The 25,034-nt window shown below is 45.4% G+C and overlaps 1 protein-coding gene across 8 annotated transcripts in view; it reads left to right on the forward strand.

Moving 5' to 3' along the window:
* spata20 (spermatogenesis associated 20) overlaps positions 1-25,034 on the forward strand; it is a 43,728-nt gene that overhangs the window by 9,389 nt on the left and 9,305 nt on the right. For 4 of the 8 annotated variants that reach the window (XM_078938063.1, XM_078938064.1, XM_078938069.1 and 1 more), the window contains 6 exons: positions 3,495-3,707; positions 3,780-3,972; positions 4,302-4,470; positions 19,045-19,253; positions 20,088-20,284; positions 21,306-21,386. In XM_078938063.1, coding sequence (XP_078794189.1) covers positions 3,495-3,707; positions 3,780-3,972; positions 4,302-4,470; positions 19,045-19,253; positions 20,088-20,284; positions 21,306-21,386 — 1,062 coding nt within the window. Of the gene's footprint in view, positions 1-3,494; positions 3,708-3,779; positions 3,973-4,301; positions 4,471-19,044; positions 19,254-20,087; positions 20,285-21,030; positions 21,264-21,305; positions 21,387-25,034 lie in introns of those variants that run through there. The other 4 variants (XM_078938065.1, XM_078938067.1, XM_078938070.1 and 1 more) reach the window with 2 other exon arrangements.

Raw genomic sequence — 25,034 nt, forward strand, 5'->3', positions numbered from 1 at the left:
TATGTTCTCCTGTCTTCCTGTCCTCCTATGTTCTCCTGTCTTCCTATGTTCTCCTGTCCTCCTATGTTCTTTTGTCCTCCAATGTTCTCCTGTCCTCCTATGTTCTCCTGTCCTCTTATGTTCTCCTGTCCTCTTATGTTCTCCTGTCCTCCTATGTTCTCCTGTCCTCCTATGTTCTCCTGTCCTCTTATGTTCTCCTGTCCTCTTATGTTCTCCTGTCCTCCAATGTTCTCCTGTCCTCCAATGTTCTCCTGTCCTCCTATGTTCTCCTGTCCTCTTATGTTCTCCTGTCCTCTTATGTTCTCCTGTCCTCCTATGTTCTCCTGTCCGCTTATGTTCTACTGTCCTCCTATGTTCTCCTGTCCTCGTATGTTTTCCTGTCCTCCAATGTTCTCCTGTCCTCCTATGTTCTCCTGTCCTTTTATGTTCTCCTGTCCTTTTATGTTCTCCTGTCCTCTTATGTTCTCATGTCCTCCAATGTTCTCCTGTCCTCCTATGTTTTCCTGTCCTCCTATGTTCTCCTGTCTTCCAAAGTTCTCCTGTCCTTGTATGTTCTTCTGTCCTCTTATGTTCTCCTGTCCTCGTATGTTCTCCTGTCCTCCTATGTTCTCCTCTTCTCCAATCTCCTCCTGTCCTCTTATGGTCTCCTGTCCTCCTATGTACTCCTGTCTTCCTATGTTGTCTTGTCCTCTTATGTTCTCCTGTCGTCCTATGTTCTCCTGTCCTCTTATGTTCTCATGTCCTCCTATGTTCTCCTGTCCTCCAATGTTCTCCTGTCCTCTTATGTTCTCCTGTCCTCCTATGTTCTCTTGTCCTCCTATGTTCTCCTGTCCTCCTATGTTCTCCTGTCCTCGTATGTTCTCCTGTCCTCCTATGTTCTCCTCTTCTCCAATCTCCTCCTGTCCTCTTATGGTCTCCTGTCCTCTTATGTTCTCCTGTCCTTTTATGTTCTCCTGTCCTCTTATGTTTTCCTGTCCTCCTATGTTCTCCTGTCCTCCTATGTTCTCCTGTCCTCCTATGTACTCCTGTCTTCCTATGTTGTCTTGTCCTCTTATGTTCTCCTGTCGTCCTATGTTCTCCTGTCCTCCTATGTTCTCCTGTCCTCCAATGTTCTCCTGTCCTCTTATGTTCTCCTGTCCTCCTATGTTCTCTTGTCCTCCTATGTTCTCCTGTCCTCCTATGTTCTCCTGTCCTCTTATGTTCTCCTTTCCTCTTATGTTCTCCTGTCCTGTTATGTTCTCCTGTCCTGTTATGTTCTGCTGTCCTCCTATGTTCTGTTGTCCTCCTATGTTCTGCTGTCCTCCTATGTTCTGCTGTCCTCCTATGTTCTGCTGTCCTCCTATGTTCTGCTGTCCTCCTACGTTCTCCTTTCCTCTTATGTTCTCCTGTCCTGTTATGTTCTCCTGTCCTCCAATGTTCTGCTGTCCTCCTATGTTCTGTTGTCCTCCTATGTTCTGCTGTCCTCCTATGTTCTGCTGTCCTCCTATGTTCTGCTGTCCTCCTACGTTCTCCTGTTCTCCAATGTTCTCCTGTCCTCTTATGTTCTCCTGTCCTCCTATGTTCTCCTGTTCTCCAATCTCCTCCTGTCCTCTTATGTTCTCCTGTCCTCCTATGTTCTCCTGTCCTCTTATGTTCTCCTGTCCTCCTATGTTTTCCTGTCCTCCTATGTTCTTTTGTCCTCCAATGTTCTCCTGTCCTCTTATGTTCTCCTGTCCTCCTATGTTCTCCTGTCCTCTTATGTTCTCCTGTCCTCTTATGTTCTCCTGTCCTCCTATGTTTTCCTGTCCTCCTATGTTCTCCTGTCCTCCTATGTTCTCCTGTCCTCCTATGTTCTCCTGTCTTCCTATGTTGTCTTGTCCTCTTATGTTCTCCTGTCTTCCTGTCCTCTTATGTTCTCCTGTCCTCCAATGTTCTCTTGTCCTCCTATGTTCTCCTGTCCTCTTATGTTCTCCTGTCCTGTTATGTTCTCCTGTCTTCCAATGTTCTCCTGTCTTCCTATGTTCTCCTGTCCTCCTATGTTCTCCTGTCCTCTTATGTTCTCCTGTCCTCTTATGTTCTCCTGTCCTTTTATGTTCTCCTGTCCTTTTATGTTCTCCTGTCCTCTTATGTTCTCTTGTCCTCCAATGTTCTCCTGTCCTCCTATGTTCTCCTGTCTTCCAAAGTTCTCCTGTCCTTGTATGTTCTTCTGTCCTCTTATGTTCTCCTGTCCTCGTATGTTCTCCTGTCCTCCTATGTTCTCCTCTTCTCCAATCTCCACCTGTCCTCTTATGGTCTCCTGTCCTCTTATGTTCTCCTGTCCTTTTATGTTCTCCTGTCCTCCTATGTTTTCCTGTCCTCCTATGTTCTCCTGTCCTCCTATGTACTCCTGTCTTCCTATGTTGTCTTGTCCTCTTATGTTCTCCTGTCCTCCTATGTTCTCCTGTCCTCTTATGTTCTCCTGTCCTCCTATGTTCTCCTGTCCTCCAATGTTCTCCTGTCCTCTTATGTTCTCCTGTCCTCCTATGTTCTCTTGTCCTCCTATGTTCTCCTCTTCTCCAATCTCCTCCTGTCCTCTTATGGTCTCCTGTCCTCTTATGTTCTCCTGTCCTTTTATGTTCTCCTGTCCTCTTATGTTCTCCTGTCCTCCTATGTTCTCTTGTCCTCCTATGTTCTCCTGTCCTCCTATGTTCTCCTGTCCTCTTATGTTCTCCTTTCCTCTTATGTTCTCCTGTCCTGTTATGTTCTCCTGTCCTCCAATGTTCTGCTGTCCTCCTATGTTCTGTTGTCCTCCTATGTTCTGCTGTCCTCCTATGTTCTGCTGTCCTCCTATGTTCTGCTGTCCTCCTATGTTCTGCTGTCCTCCTACGTTCTCCTGTTCTCCAATGTTCTCCTGTCCTCTTATGTTCTCCTGTCCTCCTATGTTCTCCTGTTCTCCAATCTCCTCCTGTCCTCTTATGTTCTCCTGTCCTCCTATGTTCTCCTGTCCTCTTATGTTCTCCTGTCCTCCTATGTTCTCCTGTCCTCTTATGTTCTCCTGTCCTCTTATGTTCTCCTGTCCTCCTATGTTCTCCTGTCCTCTTATGTTCTCCTGTCCTCCTATGTTTTCCTGTCCTCCTATGTTCTCCTGTCCTCCTATGTTCTCCTGTCCTCCTATGTTCTCCTGTCTTCCTATGTTGTCTTGTCCTCTTATGTTCTCCTGTCTTCCTGTCCTCCTATGTTCTCCTGTCCTCCAATGTTCTCTTGTCCTCCTATGTTCTCCTGTCCTCTTATGTTCTCCTGTGCTGTTATGTTCTCCTGTCTTCCAATGTTCTCCTGTCTTCCTATGTTCTCCTGTCCTCCTATGTTCTCCTGTCCTCTTATGTTCTCCTGTCCTGTTATGTTCTCCTGTCTTCCTGTCCTCCTATGTTCTCCTGTTCTCCAATGTTCTCCTGTCTTCCTATGTTCTCCTGTCCTCCTGTGGTCTCCTGTCCTCTTATGTTCTCCTGTCCTCTGATGTTCTCCCCCCATCTGTCCAGTCGGGGGGTTTCTACAGTGCAGAGGATGCAGACTCGGTCCCGGCATGGGGGGGCCAGAGGAAGCGGGAGGGGGCCTTCTGCGTCTGGACCGCGTCAGAGATCCGGGAGCTCCTGCCTGCTGTGGTGGAGGGCAGCAGTGGAACCACCACCCAGGCAGACGTCTTCATGCACCATTACGGAGTGAAGGAACACGGCAACGTGACACCTGAGCAGGTACGGACTCCGGACCTCCCCTTACATGTGGGTAGGGGTGGCGTCTGACCTGTGGGCCCCCTCTGTTGGCAGGACCCCCACGGGGAGCTGCAGGGCCACAACGTTCTGATCATCCGTTACTCTCTGGAGTTAACAGCTGCTCACTTTGGCGTCTCACTGGAAAAGGTCGTTGAACTCTTGACCTCTGCCAGAGCCAGACTGGCAGAGGTGAGGAAGGTTCGGCCCCGCCCACACCTGGACACCAAGATGTTGGCCTCCTGGAACGGTGAGTTTAGAGAAGACCAAAGTGTTCTGGACAAAATCAGATGGAGGAAAATCCCTGATGCCCTCCTGCAATAATCCAGCCGTGTGGTTCATTACGGAGCGGCTGCCCCTCCCCCGCCGCCTGATCTAATGATGGCGAGGTAATGAGGCGCCGCCACCTGGATGACTTTCCTGCTGAAGCCTCTGCGTTTCCTGTCTAATGAGGAAACTCCTTAATCAGCTGTCCTCTGCTGGGCGGGGGGGGGGGGGGGGACTTCAAAGCCACAGATTCGGGACACGCCGTTTGAGGCGGGTGGATGTGGACTCATCTCCTCTGCTCCCCCCACACAGGACTCATGCTGTCAGCTTTTGCTCGGGTCGGCGCTGTCCTGGGGGACAAGGCTCTGCTGGAGAGAGCGGAGCGAGTCGCCAGGTTCCTGAAGGAACATCTGTGGGACGCCGAGCGGCAGATGATCCTCCGATCGTGTTACCGTGGAGACCACATGGACGTGCAGCACATGTAAGTTCAGACGGAGTCAGAGTTTGGTGTGAGCAGAGAACTGTAGGATCAGAAAATCTGCTTCTCTGAAAAAAGTGCTTTATTGTTCCATAAATGGACCCTAAATGCATCATTGTGTCTGAAACAGACCCTGAATGCATCTATGTCCCTAAAACGGACTCTTTAATGCATCATCATTTCTAAAACAGACCCTGAATGCATCATCGCTCCTAAAACAGACCCTGAATGCATCATTGTGTCTGAAAAAGACCCTGAATGCATCTATGTCCCTAAAACAGACCCCTTAATGCATCATCATTCCTAAAACAGACCCTGAATGCATCACTGGGTCTGAAACAGACGCTGAATGCATCATCCTGTCTGAAACAGACCCTGAATGCATCCATGTCCCTAGAATGGACCCTGAAAGCATCATTGTGTCAGAAACAGACCCTGAATGCATCATCGTTCCTAAAACAGACCCCGAATTCATCATTGCTACTAAAACAGACACTGAATGCATCATCGCTCCTCAAACGCTCCTAAAACAGACCCTGAATGCATCATCGCTCCTAAAACAGACCCTGAATGCATCATTGTGTCTGAAACAGACCCTGAATGCATCTATGTCCCTAAAACAGACCCCTTAATGCATCATCATTCCTAAAACAGACCCTGAATGCATCATTGGGTCTGAAACAGACGCTGAATGCATCATCGTGTCTGAAACAGACCCTGAAAGCATCATTGTGTCAGAAACAGACCCTCAATGCATCATCGTTCCTAAAACAGACCCTGAATGCATCATTGCTACTAAAACGCTCCTAAAACATACCCTGAATGCATCATCGCTCCTAAAACAGACCCTGAATGCATCTATTTCCCTAAAATGGACCCTGAATGCATCATTGTGTCTGAAACAGACACTGAATGCATCATCATTCCTAATACAGACCCTGAATGCATCATCATTTCTAAAACAGACCCTGAATGCATCATTGCTACTAAAACGCTCCTAAAACAGACCCTGAATGCATCATTGCTACTAAAACAGACCCTGAATGCATCATCGTGTCTGAAACAGACCCTGAATTCATCATCATTTCTAAAACACACCATGAATGCATTATCGCTCATAAAACAGACCCTGAATGCAATCTTCGCTCCTCAAACAGACCCTGAATGCATCATCGCTTCTAAAACAGACCCTGAATCCATCTATGTCCCTAGAATGGACCCTGAATGCATCTATGTGTCTGAAACAGACCCCGAATGCATCATCGTTCCTAAAACAGACCCTGAATGCATCTATGTCCCTAGAATGGACCCTGAATGCACCATTGTGTCTGAAACAGACCCTGACTGCATCATTGCTACTAAAACAGACCCTGAATGTATCATCGCTCCTAAAACAGACCCTGACTGCATCTATCTCCGTAGAATGGACCCTGAATGCATCGTCGTTCCTAAATTAGACCCTGAATACATCATCGCTCCTAAAACAGACCCTGAATACATCATAGCTCTTAAAACATATCTTGAATGCATCTATGTCCCTAGAATAGACCCTGAATGCATCATTGTGTCTGAAACAGACCCTGACTGAATCATTGCTACTAAAACAGACCCTGAATGCATCTATCTCCCTAGAATGGACCCTGAATGCATCGTTGTTCCTAAAACAGACCCTGATTGCATCTATGTCCCTAAAATGGACCCTGAATGCATCATTGTGTCTGAAACAGACCCTGAATGTATCATCGCCCCTAAATCAGACCCTGAATGCATCTATCTCCCTAGAATGGACCCTGAATGCATCGTCGCTCCTAAATCAGACCCTGAATGCATATATGTCCCTAGTATTCATTTCAATTTTTCAATTCAATTTTATTTGTATAGCCCAAAATCACAACAACAGTTGTCTCGATGGGCTTCGAAGTAAAACATGAACTCAAAAGGATCACGAATACAAAGAGTTCAATAGAAAAATACTAAAATGAACTAACAAACTGACTAAGCTATACTGGCATCCCTGCCCTGAGACCCCCCTTCGCGGTAAGGAAAAACTCCCAAAAAAAATGGATTTCGGAAAAAACGAAGAAACCTCAGGGGTGCCCACATGAAGGAGGGATCCTCCCCCAGGACGGACAGGCGATTTACCAGAACTCTTAGAGAAGAATTAACTTATCTAAATCTACAACTACATATATAAAAGTCCAGCAGACGAGCTTCATCCAGCCGTGGTTGTGGGGACAGTCAAAGGCGCGAGTCGAGCCGGAGACAGGAACCACAGCCAGGTGTAGGAGCAGGAGCAGAGACGAGGTACTCGGTCAGGTACAGAGCAGAGACGAGCCGGAGATGAGCCAGAGGCAGGATCCACAGCCAGGTGTAGGAGCAGGAGCAAAGGCGAAGTAAACGGTCAGGAACTGGAGCACGGATGAGCCAACTGGAGTCTGGCAGCACTCCCACTCCCCAGGAGGGGAGAGGAAAAGAGGGACAATACATGAATCACTGCACCAAACAGAGGCATGGAGAACTAAATGATAAATTATGATCAAGAATAGAGGAGAGGAAGGGTAGAAGTAAAAAAGGAAAGAGGACAGAACCCCAGTGCACCATAGTTACCCCAGCTTCAACTTCTAGCAGCCTTTTAAAAGAAATAGTTATTATTAAGTTTAATTTAAACAAACTAACATTAAGTTAAATAATCTCTGAATACTAACTAGTCTGACAATAATCCTGTCCACAGAGGAATGTTTTCAGTCTAACTTTGAATGTAGAAACTGAGTCGGCCTCTCTTCCATGAGCTGGGAGTTTATTCCATAAGACAGGGGCTTGGTGGCTAAACGCTCTACCTCCAACCGTACTTTTACTAATTCTAGGAACCACAAGCAGTCCTGCATTTAGTGAGTGAAGTGTTCTGATTGGATGGTAAGGGAGTATGAGGTCCTTAATATAGGACGGGGCCATTCCATGTAAGGCCTTATAGGTTAACAGGAGGATCTTGAACTTAATTCTAGAATCAACTGGGATCCAGTGAAGTGAAACTAACACAGGAGTGATGTGATCTCTTCTGCTAGTTCCAGCTAACAATCTAGCAGCTGCGTTCTGAACAAGCTGGAGACTTCTTAAGGAACTCTTAGGACACGTTGCTAACAAGGAGTTACAGTAATCCAGCCTGGACGTAACAAATGCATGGATGAGTTTTTCAGCATCACTCTTAGAAAGTATATTTCTGATCTTAGCAATATTCCACAGGTGAAAAAAGGCAGTTCTACACGCCTGAGATATGTGAGCCTTAAATGATAAATCCTGGTCAAGTAAAACCCCAAGGTTTCTAACTGTGGAATTGGGGGCTATACTTATACCATCCAGGGAGACTATCTGAGCAGACAGAGTATCTCTGAGGTTTTTAGGACCAAGTATAATGACCTCAGTTTTTTCTGGGTTCAAGAGGAGGTAATTAATTGTCATCCAGGTCTTGATGTCACTGATGCAGGCGTTCAGTTTCTCTATCTGGTCATTCTGGTCAGGCTTCATGGATAAATACAACTGTGTATCGTCGGCATAACAATGAAAATTAATGCTGTGTTCCCTGATTATGTTTCCTAGGGGTAACATATAAAGCGTAAACAGGATCGGTCCCAAGACTGAGTCCTGTGGGACTCCATAGTTGACTCAAGTACACTGAGAGGAATGGCCATTTACATTAACGAACTGATACCTATCAGACAGATAGGATTTAAACCACTGGAGAGCAGATCCTCTGATCCCTATGTCCTGCTCTAATCTATGGAGTAAAATACCGTGGTCGATAGTGTCAAAGGCAGCACTGAGGTCCAACAGGACCAGAATAGAAACTAGTCCCTTTTCTGAGGCCAATAACAAGTCATTAGAGACTCTAACTAGTGCAGTTTCCGTACTGTGGTGAGGTCTAAACCCCGACTGAAAGTCTTCAAAGTGGCTGTTGTCCTGTAGGTGGCAGTAAAGCTGCTTAACTACAACTCTTTCTAGGATTTTAGAAATAAAGGGCAGGTTTGATATCGGTCTATAGTTGGCCAAGATGCTAGGATCCAAACTGGGCTTTTTCAGAAGAGGTTTAACAACTGCATATTTAAAAGACTGTGGCACGTAACCCGTTTCCAGAGAGGCATTTATCATTGTTAATATGGGATCATTAATTAGGGGAAAAGTTTCTTTAGAAAGTCTAGTGGGAATTGGGTCTAACAGACACGTTGAGGATTTGGAGGACGTAATAATTGATGTTATTTCCGCTTGATCCACAGCAGTGAAGCAGTCTAATGTTACAGAGGTTTCTATGGATGCCTCCATTTCTACCGCTTCAGCCTGTTCTGGGCTGATAGTAGGAATAACTTGATTTAACTTATGTCTAATATTTGAGATTTTACTATCAAAAAATGTAAGAAAATCATCAGAGCTGAGAGAAACAGGAACATGTGGTTCTACTGAGCTCTGACTGCGAGTTAATTTAGCAATAGTGCTAAAAAGAAATCTTGGATTGTTTCCATTCTCTGATATTAAGGTTGAATAGTACTGGCTTCTAGCTCTACGCAGAGCTTTTTTATAATTTAATAGGCTATGTTTCCAGATATCCAGAGACTGCTCTGAACCGGAGCGGCGCCATTCTCTTTCCAACTTACGGGTTTCTCGTTTAAGAGAACGAGTTTCAGCGTTAAACCACGGTGCTACTCGGTTTTGTCTGACGAACTTAGGTTTCAAGGGGGCAACAACATGGAGTGTACTCCTGAGGGCTTGTAAGGCATCATTAACAAAGTGGTCATTTATACTAGGACTGATACTACTAGTATGTACCCTGAGTGCATCATCGTTCCTAAAAAAGACCCTGAATGCATCATCGCTCCTAAAACAGACCCTGAATGCATCTATGTCCCTAAAACGGACCCTGAATGCATCATTGTGTCTGAAACAGACCCTGAATGCATCTATCTCCCTAGAATGGACCCTGAGTGCATCATCGTTCCTAAAAAAGACCCTGAATGCATCATCGCTCCTAAAACAGACCCTGAATGCATCTATGTCCCTAAAACGGACCCTGAATGCATCATTGTGTCTGAAACAGACCCTGAATGCATCTATCTCCCTAGAATGGACCCTGAATGCATCGTCGCTCCTAATTCAGACCCTGAATGCATCTATGTCCCTTGCATGGACCCTGAATGCATCATCGTTCCTAAAATAGAGCTTGAATGCATCAACATTTCTAAAACAGACCCTGAATGCATCATCGCTCCTAAAACGGACCCTGAATGCATCATTGTGTCTGAAACAGACCCTGAATGCATCATTGTTCCTAAAATAGACCCTGAATGCATCATTGTGTCTGAAACAGACCATGAATTCATCATCATTTCTAAAATAGACCCTGAATGCATCATCGTTCCTAAAACAGACCCTGAATGCATCATTGCTACTAAAACAGACCCTGAATGCATCATCGTGTCTGAAACAGACCCTGAATTCATCATCATTTCTAAAACACACCATGAATGCATTATCGCTCATAAAACAGACCCTGAATGCAATCTTCGCTCCTCAAACAGACCCTGAATGCATCATCGCTTCTAAAACAGACCCTGAATCCATCTATGTCCCTAGAATGGACCCTGAATGCATCTATGTGTCTGAAAAAGACCCCGAATGCATCATCGTTCCTAAAACAGACCCTGAATGCATCTATGTCCCTAGAATGGACCCTGAATGCACCATTGTGTCTGAAACAGACCCTGACTGCATCATTGCTACTAAAACAGACCCTGACTGCATCTATCTCGTAGAATGGACCCTGAATGCATCGTCGTTCCTAAATTAGACCCTGAATACAACATCGCTCCTAAAACAGACCCTGAGAACCTCATTTCTAAAATAGAGCCTGAATGCATATATGTCCTTACAATGGACCCTGAATGCATCATTGTGTCTGAAACAGACCCTGAATGCATCATCTTTTCTAAAACAGACCCTGAATGCATCATCGCTCTTAAAACAGACCCTGAATGCATCATTGTGTCTGAAACAGACCCTGAATGCATCTATCTCCTTAGAATGGACCCTGAATGCATCGTGGCTCCTAATTCAGACCCTGAATGCATCTATGTCCCTAGCATGGACCCTGAATGCATCATCGTTCCTAAAATAGAGCTTGAATGCATCAACATTTCTAAAACAGACCCTGAATGCGTCATCGCTCCTAAAACGGACCCTGAATGCATCATTGTGTCTGAAACAGACCCTGAATGCATCATCGTTCCTAAAATAGACCCTGAATGCATCATTGTGTCTGAAACAGACCATGAATTCATCATCATTTCTAAAATAGACCCTGAATGCATCATCGTTCCTAAAACAGACCCTGAATGCATCATCGCTCCTAAAACAGACCCTGAATGCATCTATGTCCCTAAAACGGACCCTGAATGCATCATTGTGTCTGAAACAGACCCTGAATGCATCTATCTCCCTAGAATGGACCCTGAATGCATCGTCGCTCCTAATTCAGACCCTGAATGCATCTATGTCCCTTGCATGGACCCTGAATGCATCATCGTTCCTAAAATAGAGCTTGAATGCATCAACATTTCTAAAACAGACCCTGAATGCATCATCGCTCCTAAAACGGACCCTGAATGCATCATTGTGTCTGAAACAGACCCTGAATGCATCATTGTTCCTAAAATAGACCCTGAATGCATCATTGTGTCTGAAACAGACCATGAATTCATCATCATTTCTAAAATAGACCCTGAATGCATCATCGTTCCTAAAACAGACCCTGAATGCATCATTGCTACTAAAACAGACCCTGAATGCATCATCGTGTCTGAAACAGACCCTGAATTCATCATCATTTCTAAAACACACCATGAATGCATTATCGCTCATAAAACAGACCCTGAATGCAATCTTCGCTCCTCAAACAGACCCTGAATGCATCATCGCTTCTAAAACAGACCCTGAATCCATCTATGTCCCTAGAATGGACCCTGAATGCATCTATGTGTCTGAAAAAGACCCCGAATGCATCATCGTTCCTAAAACAGACCCTGAATGCATCTATGTCCCTAGAATGGACCCTGAATGCACCATTGTGTCTGAAACAGACCCTGACTGCATCATTGCTACTAAAACAGACCCTGACTGCATCTATCTCGTAGAATGGACCCTGAATGCATCGTCGTTCCTAAATTAGACCCTGAATACAACATCGCTCCTAAAACAGACCCTGAGAACCTCATTTCTAAAATAGAGCCTGAATGCATATATGTCCTTACAATGGACCCTGAATGCATCATTGTGTCTGAAACAGACCCTGAATGCATCATCTTTTCTAAAACAGACCCTGAATGCATCATCGCTCTTAAAACAGACCCTGAATGCATCATTGTGTCTGAAACAGACCCTGAATGCATCTATCTCCTTAGAATGGACCCTGAATGCATCGTGGCTCCTAATTCAGACCCTGAATGCATCTATGTCCCTAGCATGGACCCTGAATGCATCATCGTTCCTAAAATAGAGCTTGAATGCATCAACATTTCTAAAACAGACCCTGAATGCGTCATCGCTCCTAAAACGGACCCTGAATGCATCATTGTGTCTGAAACAGACCCTGAATGCATCATCGTTCCTAAAATAGACCCTGAATGCATCATTGTGTCTGAAACAGACCATGAATTCATCATCATTTCTAAAATAGACCCTGAATGCATCATCGTTCCTAAAACAGACCCTGAATGCATCATCGCTCCTAAAACAGACCCTGAATGCATCTATGTCCCTAAAACGGACCCTGAATGCATCATTGTGTCTGAAACAGACCCTGAATGCATCTATCTCCCTAGAATGGACCCTGAATGCATCGTCGCTCCTAATTCAGACCCTGAATGCATCTATGTCCCTTGCATGGACCCTGAATGCATCATCGTTCCTAAAATAGAGCTTGAATGCATCAACATTTCTAAAACAGACCCTGAATGCATCATCGCTCCTAAAACGGACCCTGAATGCATCATTGTGTCTGAAACAGACCCTGAATGCATCATTGTTCCTAAAATAGACCCTGAATGCATCATTGTGTCTGAAACAGACCATGAATTCATCATCATTTCTAAAATAGACCCTGAATGCATCATCGTTCCTAAAACAGACCCTGAATGCATCATTGCTACTAAAACAGACCCTGAATGCATCATCGTGTCTGAAACAGACCCTGAATTCATCATCATTTCTAAAACACACCATGAATGCATTATCGCTCATAAAACAGACCCTGAATGCAATCTTCGCTCCTCAAACAGACCCTGAATGCATCATCGCTTCTAAAACAGACCCTGAATCCATCTATGTCCCTAGAATGGACCCTGAATGCATCTATGTGTCTGAAAAAGACCCCGAATGCATCATCGTTCCTAAAACAGACCCTGAATGCATCTATGTCCCTAGAATGGACCCTGAATGCACCATTGTGTCTGAAACAGACCCTGACTGCATCATTGCTACTAAAACAGACCCTGACTGCATCTATCTCGTAGAATGGACCCTGAATGCATCGTCGTTCCTAAATTAGACCCTGAATACAACATCGCTCCTAAAACAGACCCTGAGAACCTCATTTCTAAAATAGAGCCTGAATGCATATATGTCCTTACAATGGACCCTGAATGCATCATTGTGTCTGAAACAGACCCTGAATGCATCATCTTTTCTAAAACAGACCCTGAATGCATCATCGCTCTTAAAACAGACCCTGAATGCATCATTGTGTCTGAAACAGACCCTGAATGCATCTATCTCCTTAGAATGGACCCTGAATGCATCGTGGCTCCTAATTCAGACCCTGAATGCATCTATGTCCCTAGCATGGACCCTGAATGCATCATCGTTCCTAAAATAGAGCTTGAATGCATCAACATTTCTAAAACAGACCCTGAATGCGTCATCGCTCCTAAAACGGACCCTGAATGCATCATTGTGTCTGAAACAGACCCTGAATGCATCATCGTTCCTAAAATAGACCCTGAATGCATCATTGTGTCTGAAACAGACCATGAATTCATCATCATTTCTAAAATAGACCCTGAATGCATCATCGTTCCTAAAACAGACCCTGAATGCATCATTGCTACTAAAACAGACCCTGAATGCATCATCGTGTCTGAAACAGACCCTGAATACATCATCATTTCTAAAACACACCATGAATGCATTATCGCTCATAAAACAGACCCTGAATGCATCATCGCTTCTAAAACAGACCCTGAATCCATCTATGTCCCTAGAATGGACCCTGAATGCATCTATGTGTCTGAAACAGACCCCGAATGCATCATCGTTCCTAAAACAGACCCTGAATGCATATATGTCCTTACAATGGACCCTGAATGGATCATTGTGTCTGAAACAGACCCTGAATGCATCATCGTTCCTAAAATAGACCCTGAATGCATCATTGTGTCTGAAACAGACCATGAATTCATCATCATTTCTAAAATAGACCCTGAATGCATCATCGTTCCTAAAACAGACCCTGAATGCATCATTGCTACTAAAACAGACCCTGAATGCATCATCGTGTCTGAAACAGACCCTGAATACATCATCATTTCTAAAACACACCATGAATGCATTATCGCTCATAAAACAGACCCTGAATGCAATCTTCGCTCCTCAAACAGACCCTTAATGCATCATCGCTTCTAAAACAGACCCTGAATCCATCTATGTCCCTAGAATGGACCCTGAATGCATCTATGTGTCTGAAACAGACCCCGAATGCATCATCGTTCCTAAAACAGACCCTGAATGCATCTATGTCCCTAGAATGGACCCTGAATGCATCTATGTGTCTGAAACAGACCCCGAATGCATCATCGTTCCTAAAACAGACCCTGAATGCATCTATGTCCCTAGAATGGACCCTGAATGCATCGTCGTTCCTAAATTAGACCCTGAATACAACATCGCTCCTAAAACAGAGCCTGAATGCCTCATTTCTAAAATAGAGCCTGAATGCATATATGTCCTTACAATGGACCCTGAATGCATCATTGTGTCTGAAACAGACCCTGAATGCATCATCATTTCTAAAACAGACCCTGAATGCATCATCGCTCTTAAAACAGACCCTGAATGCATCATTGTGTCTGAAACAGACCCTGAATGCATCATCGCTCCTAAAACAGACCCTTTAAATGTTTCGGTTGTGGGTCGTGTTTTGGGTTTCTCCTTCAAAGCCTCTGAAGTGGCTCCTGTTGTCAGAAGGTGTTAGGAGCTTCGGCCTCTTCCTCTGCCCTGGTTTCGTTGGCTACCCCGGTGTCCTAAATACTGTGAGTGAGGGAGTGGGAAATGATAGAAAATCAGCAGAAAATGTTTCTAAAGCCACAATGTTCATGATGAACTGCTCTCCAACTGCTCATGAACGCCTCCTCTGGCCTGGTTCCACAGCCCGGCTCTCCTCCATTACTGTCCATGCTGTCATCACTGGTAACGCTTACCGCGCCGGTTTCCAGGATAAATCCGTCGCCGTTCCAGACACATATGATCATTTACCATAAGGACTGATGAGGACTGGATCTAACTGGGCTAATGGGAGACTTAAAGTCATAGATTTTCCAGGTGGTTCCAGATTCCACATGACTTTATAGGAAGGCGCTGGTGCAGCATTATAACGGCGTTATGGAAACATCCTGTCATACTAAGAACCGCTTCAAATTAATCTCCATCAATAAGGTCACTGCTGAGAAGCTGGGAATCAGAGGACTGCAGCCTTTGTCAGGTTTTTCACTCTCCTCAGCTGAGTGGTTAAGGAAAGGTTCAACCCCCGGGGAGTCCAGCTCTGGTATCGGGATGTGGATGTAATTCTGCATGTGAAGCTAAATGTATCTGTGTGGGTTTGGAGATCTTCTTCTGATGGTGCCGTTGGAGGTGTGAATTATAAAAAATCTGGATCCAGTTTCTCTGCTCCTTCCCAGCAACCTCAGAAGTTCTTCAAACTGCTGACCTGGACACTGACTACCAGGACTGCGGTTGGTAAACGCATATCTGACTCCAGCCTGAAGCTATGAAGTCAGGTGTAAAGGGAAACGGGTCGTACCAAGTGATACATATTCGAGTCCGGGTGGATTTGGAGGGTCAGACTGATCATTTCCCAGTAACATCTGAAAAACCTCCAGCTCAGTGGACTGATGGTAGAGCGTCTGCCTGGGACTTGGACTGCTCAAGACTCATGGACTCAGCAGTAAAGGTTGGATGGGAAGCTTGAACCACTAGCTGAGCTCTCCTCCAGAGGAAGGGTCCAATGTGGAGAGCAGATGTCCACGAGTTCAGGTGGAGGTCATCTTACTTCACCAAGCAGTGGCCCGTTTGGAGGACCCCAGTGAGACGGCTCCTTTCTATTTCCACATAACTTCATCACGGCTCCAATCTTCAGTCCAGCCCTCCAGCTCTCTGGCTGTCTCCTTTCAATGGAAGTGTGTCTGCAGATAAAACAGGACTCCTCACATCTCTATCATCTCCCAGGCTTCAGCCTTTGAGCATCCGCCTCTCCTGACACTGCTCTATCGGTCCTCCTGTCAGCGTCTATCCTCCTGCACTCACTGCCAGAGGTGTCATTGTAGGAGGTGGGATAAACGGAGGGAATAGGAAGTGAAGGGACTGGAGTACAGAGTGCTCTCAGCTGTAAGGACGTCTGAAATCACAGTCAGCCTTTGTGCCACCGAAGGCCTTTGGAGGATGAGAACCGGTACGGAGAAACCATCAGAGAATTTCAAAGGGACAGGCTGCCGTTTATAGACTCGCCTCATGAATATCCACATCTGTGACCTGACGCTCACCGCAGCCCAGTCACTGACGCGAAGTTTGTTCTGAAGAGTGGACTGAGGCGTTGTTCTTAAGTTTGTTCCTAACGAACAGCCTCTGAAGGAGAGATCATAGTCTACAAGGTGAAGAGAGTCCAGGTCCACCGCCGTGCAGTTCTGGCTCATAGCGGGATTCACGCGCAGGATCCGGTCTCCTGCTGAGGTTCCTAGACGATGCTCTCATTGATCATGGAGGACAATAACGGGAACTACAAAGAACCGATCCAGAACTTTGTGGACTGAACTTAGTGGAACTAGATCAACACAGGAAAAAACTGCAGAGCTGGTGGTGGACTTCTGCCAGTACTCGTGATCATCCAGGGACACAGAGAGTGGACTGTTGGGTACTCACTTCAACTATAAAGTGGAGCGGACACACAACACTGATGCTCTTGATCAGGGGTCGGCAACCCATGGCTCCGGAGCCACATGTGGCTCTTTCATCCATCTGTTGTGGCTCCCTGTGACTTTGGAAAATAATGAGTATTTTAGAATAAATAAATTTTATTTGAGTTTGTTCATTTTTCATGGCATTTCAAAGGCCCTGCTGGCTCCGTACGAAGCGCGTGCCACGTACGAAACAGCTTCGTAATGAGCTCGTATTTATCGGGCGAGACCTGCAGAGCTGATAGCAGGAGGACACACGCGGGGCGGCTTAACACTCCGATCTTCTGCCGGGAACTTGACGTGCCGCGGGGCAGAGAGCAACTCGCTGATGACAGACTGAGAGTTCGCGCCAGCGTTGCCAGATAGAGTCACAGTTTTCCAGCCCAAAAGTCATCTGAAAACTGCCAGACCCAGCCAAAAACCGCCCAACACAGCTTTTGTTGATGTTTTTTTCCGTACTGGACTGATAAAATAAAAGATTTTTCTAGATAAAAGGTAGTTCAGACTAATAATAAAATGTGTACAATATTGAATATTTCTTCAGCGGGCCGCCTTCTTCCATTCATTTTCTTAACCCGCTCTATCCCCGCTATAACCTGCGTCCGGCTCTTTCATCCTTGTGCGGCGCTGGAGCGCCCGGATTATCGTATTTAGCACTCTCTGTGTAGGACACACTGAGGAGCGCGGGGGAAACAAATCTCAGCTGCAGAGGATATGAACAGGTGAACAGGTAGAGAGGAAAAGCAGGTAAAGAGGCTTTGGCTTCAAACTCTGTCAGAGATGCAAACACGGCGTCAGATTCAGACGCAGCTTTCCCTGCGGGAGTTGAAGCAGAGACTTTCTCTGCGATGATTTTATGAACTCACACATGGAAACATGATTACCAAGTAGAACTCTTCAAAATAATAAATCTGATCTCTCCACATTCTCCGTGTCTACCATGCATTGATGAACACATCGCTCCATGCAGCGATCAGACCAGAACCAGTAGCTCCGCCCACACGCGACCGCGGTATCATCTTTTAAAGAACATAATGTGCATTTGCAGCGACGTATGCTTCAGACGATGTCCGATTGGCCAATCTACATGTCAATCAAGTCCCGTACTTCTCAGTGAGGACTTTGGTGGATTTTAAAGAAGTACTTTTTTTTTTTTTTTATCTTTTCTGGCCCGCGATCTACACTCATTGAAGATCGACGTAATGAGCACCTTTGAATAATATATACATGCATAATATAAATAATGATGTCAAAACGGGTTGTGGCTCCGGGTGCTTTCTTTTTTTTATTAGGGGCGGTCCCAAATGGCTCTTTGAGTAAAAAAGGTTGCCGACCCCTGATCTAGATAAAAAGAAGTCAGCTCCCTCTGCTGAGGAGACGGCGGTCTTTTGGAGTGCAGAGACCTCTTCCAAAGACCTTTTAGGACACTGGAGGGCCTCAAGGAGTGGTCTGCTCCATTTATGGGGATGTCTCTTGTCTCATTGAAGGAGGTGGCAGAAAGGGTGGAGATGACACCCACCCCCTGTATGATGCAGTGTTATCGCTAACCTTCAGTGACAGACTGGACTTCTTCCTGCTGCTGTTAGTCTGAAACTCCTGAACTGCTCCCTGGAAATCCTTTGAAAATATTGTAATTATCGTTTGCATCTTTCACTCGAAACTGTCTGCAACCTCTGACCCGTGGTGCAATGACCTCTGACCCGGGATGCAATGACCTCTGACGCGGGATGCAATGACCTCTGACCCGTGGTGCAATGACCTCTGACCCGGGATGCAATGACCTCTGACCCGTGGTGCAATGACCTCTGACCCGTGGTGCAATGACCTCTGACCCTGTGAGATCTTGTAGAAATGTGATGGATTTTCTCTGGACGTCCCATACTTGTGCTCTCATTGTAAACTGGTTAATCTGCAAAGTGGAATCTCCAGAAGAAAACATAATCCATCACAAATCTACATGATCTGACAGAGAAGGTCACTCCATCTGAGAGTCATCTGCATAACTGTCGGGTTTCTTTATCGAAGCTCGTCCATCACTCGGACAGTATATTTAGCCCTATCTGTAGATGATGACACATTAGGTTTTAAACAAATATCTTCATTTAAATCAAATCTTTCACATTTTAGCAATGATTAAAGTAGATTCAGAGACAGCATTCTTTTGTCAGTCGACTGGTTAATAAACCTGTCATCGCTGACTGTGCATCTGTCAAACCCAGACAATGGAGTCCTGGTTAGTGTGGTCACTTTCTTTACAGCAGCACAAGAACAACATCTTCAGTCCAGCTGGTCTAACCTTCCTCTGCCTTTCCAGATCTCCTCCAATTGCCGGCTTCCTGGATGACTACGCCTTCGTCATCTGTGGTCTCCTGGACCTGTACGAGGCCACAATGCAGACAGAGTGGCTGGTCTGGGCTGAGGAGCTGCAGCTCCGGCAGGACTCCTTGTTTCAAGATGAGCAGGGAGGAGGCTACTTCTGCAGCGATCCAAAGGACGACACAATCTTGCTTCAGCTGAAAGAGGGTGAGAGAACGCCAGACGATGATGAAGATGTTGTTTTTCAGGCTAGATCTTCAGTCAGAGAAGAAAGATCTACTTTAGGAAGTGAACTCATTAGTTTGTTATTGATATTTTGATCCTAAAGTATTACACAGATTTAAAAAAAATCAGAAATTCATCGTTTTTAGTCCTGGTGGTTTTCAAACAGCCAACATATTTCTGATCACTCCTCCTTCACGGGCTGAACGGCTAAAATCATGGAAGATTAGTCGATCTGCCAAAAGCGGATTGGTTCTCCAGAGATTCAGATAAAAAAACCTTTGATCAGTTTATAGCTTAGATAAATACCACTTGACTCCTGTTGCTTTTGCTTTGAAAGGAATACACAGTGATTTGCAGCATTAAACATTATTGATGGAGGACAGAGGGGCAGTGGGGCAGGTGGGCTACCCTTTGGGTACAAAGGGAGGTGGTTGGGGGTTGGTTACAGAAAGACAGACAAGAAGGGGCAATACGCTGCCAGAGCTTTGTCATTGTAACTTTGACATGTTGATGTTTGTCAAAAGGGCGGGGCCTGTCCACAGACACACCCATCCATACACTAAAATATTGCAAACACACCTGTTGGCTCCACAAACCTTCACATACATGACTGCACACACCAACAAGTACAAAAACAAATCTGAGGAAGGTTTCCAGAACCTTGTTGAATCGATGCCACCAAGGATGAAGGCGGTTCTGAAAGCAAAAGGGGGTCCAACCCAGTAGTAGCAAGGTGGACCTGTGAGTCTGTGTATTCTCCCATGGATGTTCTACTGGTACAGAAATAACTGTTAATTCAAATCATTTTGTGTCCAGACCAGGATGGAGCAGAGCCCAGCGCTAACTCTGTGTCAGCTTCCAACCTTCTGCGCCTGAGCAGCTTCACTGGACAGGACCGGACCCAGACGTCCCTGAAGCTGCTTGCCGCCTTTTCCAAGAAGCTGACCCAGGTCCCAATATCCTTACCAGAGATGGTCCGAGCTCTGATGGCCCATCACCACACGCTCACACAGGTAAGCGTGTGTGGAGGTGTCGTAGAAAACCAGGGATGGATGGGTAAACCCTAACCCAGAATCATGTGGTCCAAACCCGGTGATGGTTCCAGATCAAACTAACTCTTTAAATGCAGATGGTCTGTAGAGGAGACCAAGCCATCTGCAGACCTGGAACCACATCTATCTGCTGGTGAAGCCAAACCATTAATCAAATTCAATGAAAACTTTGATCTAGAGCCTGGTCAGGGAATGTTTACTACGCTCCTCAGGGACCTCCCACCACTCTTGGGGCCCGCCCCTTTTGACTAACATTAACACCAGACTAGAGCTGTGACGGTGTGGGAATTTTCATCACCGCGGTGATGAGCCAGCAGGGGGCGCGGTGTCGTTGTTAACCGCACAGTGCATGAGGGAGTGAAGGAGAACAGTGATAAAAGGTTTCCCCTAGAAACCCTTGAAGTCTGAACACAGGACTAGAAAAAGTAAATTATCAGCAAAGATGAATGTTTAATGTGTTTGTTATAGTTTCAATCACAAACCATGTGCAGAACTTAAAAAAATAAAAGTGCAGTGATGTGGTTATCGTCACACACCAGACAGTAATGATGATAATCCTCCAGCATCTTGTTGCTTAATGATTGTAACCCCCCCCCCCTGTAATCCTCCTCCAGATCTCATTAACTCCCTTCTCTCCCTTTCTTCTGTGCCCTTACTCCCCCTCTCCAACATCCCTCCCTTCTTTCCTCTTCGTCTTTTCCGTCCAGTCCAAATAAAAAAAGGAGACAAACGTATTTAATAAAAGTTTAGCCTCAATTAAAAAGGGGGTTTATAGAAAAATACAGGACAAACTTTTGGTCTGGACTGTACACCTGGTGTGTCAGAAGATCCAGAACTCCTGTTGTAACATTACAATCTTTCCAACACAAGAGGCCTTCATCTCTGATCTGTCTGTTCAGCTGTTGGACAAAGTAAATAAAGAAAGACTGACAGTACTAAAGTCCCCCCCCCCCCCCCCCCCTCCACATGTGCTCTCCTGCAGATTGTGATCTGTGGTCAGAAGGGCGCTGCAGACACAGCCGCTCTGCTTGCTGCAGCTCACACCATCTTTCTACCGTTCAAGGTAAGGAGCCAATCTCTGGTGGGGGGGGTCCACTGTGAAAACACTAAGCGTCTGGATGTTTGTGAGGTCGAACCCGGTCTGCTGAGGGGGGTTATACTGGGGTATTTAAAGGTCAATGTTGAGCTCTTTTGCTCCTGCCACCTTCTCACAGAAATGTCTGCGGGCGTGAACTCGCCGATGTTTCAGTTACAGATCAGAAAAAAAAATTTTTTTTTCTGGTTTGTTTTCATCATCATATCGAACAAACGTTTGGTTTTGAGTCTCATTTCAGCTGGATGGATGGATGTTGGATGATGGTTGGATGATGGATGGATGATGGATGGATGATGGATGATGGATGATGGATGGATGGATGATGGATGATGGTTGGATGATGGATGGATGATGGATGGATGATGGATGATGGATGATGGATGGATGGATGATGGATGATGGTTGGATGATGGTTGGATGATGGATGGATGATGGATGATGGATGGATGATGGATGGATGGATGAATGGATGATGGATGTATAGATGGATGGATGGATGGATGGATGTTGGATGGATGATGGATGGATGATGGATGATGGATGATGGATGGATGATGGATGGATGATGGATGATGGATGGATGATGGATGGATGATGGATGGATGGATGATGGATGGATGATGGATGGATGATGGATGGATGATGGATGATGGATGATGGATGGATGGATGATGGATGGATGATGGATGGATGGATGATGGATGGATGATGGATGGATGATGGATGTATAGATGGATGTTGGATGATGGATGGATGATGGATGGATGATGGATGGATGGATGATGGATGGATGATGGATGATGGATGGATGGATGATGGATGGATGATGGATGACGGATGATGGATGGATGGATGGATGGATGATGGATGAATGGATGAATGATGGATGGATGGATGATGGATGGATGGATGATGGATGGATGATGGATGATGGATGGATGATGGATGGATGGATTGATGGATGGATGATGGATGATGGATGGATGGATGGATGGATGGATGATGGAAGGATGGATGGATGGATGGATGATGGATGGATGCTGGATGGATGGATGGATGATGGATGATGGATGGATGGATGGATGATGGATGGATGATGGATGATGGAAGGATGGATGGATGATGGATGGATGGATGGATGGATGGATGGATGGATGATGGATGGATGGATGGATGGATGCATGATGGATGGATGGATGGATGGATGGATGATGGAAGGATGGATGGATGGATGGATGATGGATGGATGATGGATGGATGGATGATGATGGATGGATGGATGGATGATGGATGGATGATGGATGCTGGATGGATGGATGGATGATGGATGATGGATGGATGGATGGATGATGGATGGATGATGGATGATGGAAGGATGGATGGATGATGGATGGATGGATGGATGGATGATGGATGGATGGATGGATGGATGATGGATGGATGGATGGATGATGGATGGATGATGGAAGGATGGATGGATGGATGATGGATGGATGGATGATGGAAGGATGGATGGATGGATGGATGGATGGATGGATGATGGATGGATGGATGGATGTTGGATGGATGGATGGATGATGGATGGATGATGGAAGGATGGATGGATGATGGATGGATGGATGATGGAAGGATGGATGGATGGATGGATGGATGGATGGATGATGGATGGATGGATGGATGTTGGATGGATGGATGGATGGATGATGGATGGATGGATGGATGGATGGATGATGGATGGATGGATGGATGGATGATGGATGGATGATGGAAGGATGGATGGATGGATGGATGGATGGATGATGGATGGATGGATGGATGTTGGATGGATGGATGGATGATGGATGGATGATGGAAGGATGGATGGATGGATGGATGGATGATGGATGGATGGATGGATGGATGGATGGATGGATGGATGGATGATGGATGGATGGATGATGGAAGGATGGATGGATGGATGGATGGATGATGGATGGATGGATGGATGGATGATGGATGGATGATGGAAGGATGGATGGATGGATGGATGGATGATGGATGGATGGATGGATGTTGGATGGATGGATGGATGATGGATGGATGATGGAAGGATGGATGGATGGATGGATGATGGATGGATGGATGGATGGATGATGGATGGATGATGGAAGGATGGATGGATGATGGATGGATGGATGGATGGATGATGGAAGGATGATGGAAGGATTCACCTCTTTTACTCATAATTATTTATCGCCCCCCTCGGCCCATATTCAGAATTTTTAACTGAGTTTTCCGACTTCCTATCGACTATTGTCTTAGATTCTGATCAAACTATAATATTAGGGGATTTTAATATTCATGTTGATGACCCCAGTGACTGTCTAGGAAAGGCTTTTGCAGCTTTATTAGATGATGTTGGTTTCACCCAAAGTGTGAATGAACCCACTCACTGTCATAAGCACACCATGGACCTTGTTCTAACCCATGGTATAGAGATCAGCCAGCTGAGTGTCCTTCCTCTTAACCCCATCATTTCTGATCACTTTCTGATTACCTTCCAGCTTACACTGGAACATCCTTCTGCCCCAGTGAATAAGAAACAGCTTAGAAGAACCTTAACTGACCGTTCTGTGTCTGAGTTTAAACACACAGTTCAGCCAGTACTTAGTGACATTCTGAGAAAATACTCTGAGACCAGCTCCCATAGTATCAGTCCTAGTATAAATGACCACTTTGTTAATGATGCCTTACAAGCCCTCAGGAGTACACTCCATGTTGTTGCCCCCTTGAAACCTAAGTTCGTCAGACAAAACCGAGTAGCACCGTGGTTTAACGCTGAAACTCGTTCTCTTAAACGAGAAACCCGTAAGTTGGAAAGAGAATGGCGCCGCTCCGGTTCAGAGCAGTCTCTGGATATCTGGAAACATAGCCTATTAAATTATAAAAAAGCTCTGCGTAGAGCTAGAAGCCAGTACTATTCAACCTTAATATCAGAGAATGGAAACAATCCAAGATTTCTTTTTAGCACTATTGCTAAATTAACTCGCAGTCAGAGCTCAGTAGAACCACATGTTCCTGTTTCTCTCAGCTCTGATGATTTTCTTACATTTTTCGATAGTAAAATCTCAAATATTAGACATAAGTTAAATCAAGTTATTCCTACTATCAGCCCAGAACAGGCTGAAGCGGTAGAAATGGAGGCATCCATAGAAACCTCTGTAACATTAGACTGCTTCACTGCTGTGGATCAAGCGGAAATAACATCAATTATTACGTCCTCCAAATCCTCAACGTGTCTGTTAGACCCAATTCCCACTAGACTTTCTAAAGAAACTTTTCCCCTAATTAATGATCCCATATTAACAATGATAAATGCCTCTCTGGAAACGGGTTACGTGCCACAGTCTTTTAAATATGCAGTTGTTAAACCTCTTCTGAAAAAGCCCAGTTTGGATCCTAGCATCTTGGCCAACTATAGACCGATATCAAACCTCCCCTTTGTTTCTAAAATCCTAGAAAGAGTTGTAGTTAAGCAGCTTTACTGCCACCTACAGGAGTCCCACAGGGCTCAGTTTTAGGACCCATCCTGTTTATGCTTTATATGCTACCCCTAGGAAACATAATCAGGGAACA

This window comes from Oryzias latipes, chromosome 19, assembly GCF_053564925.1.
Source record: "Oryzias latipes strain Hd-rR chromosome 19, Olatipes_Hd-rR_3.1".
Taxonomy (NCBI): Eukaryota; Metazoa; Chordata; class Actinopteri; order Beloniformes; family Adrianichthyidae; genus Oryzias; species Oryzias latipes.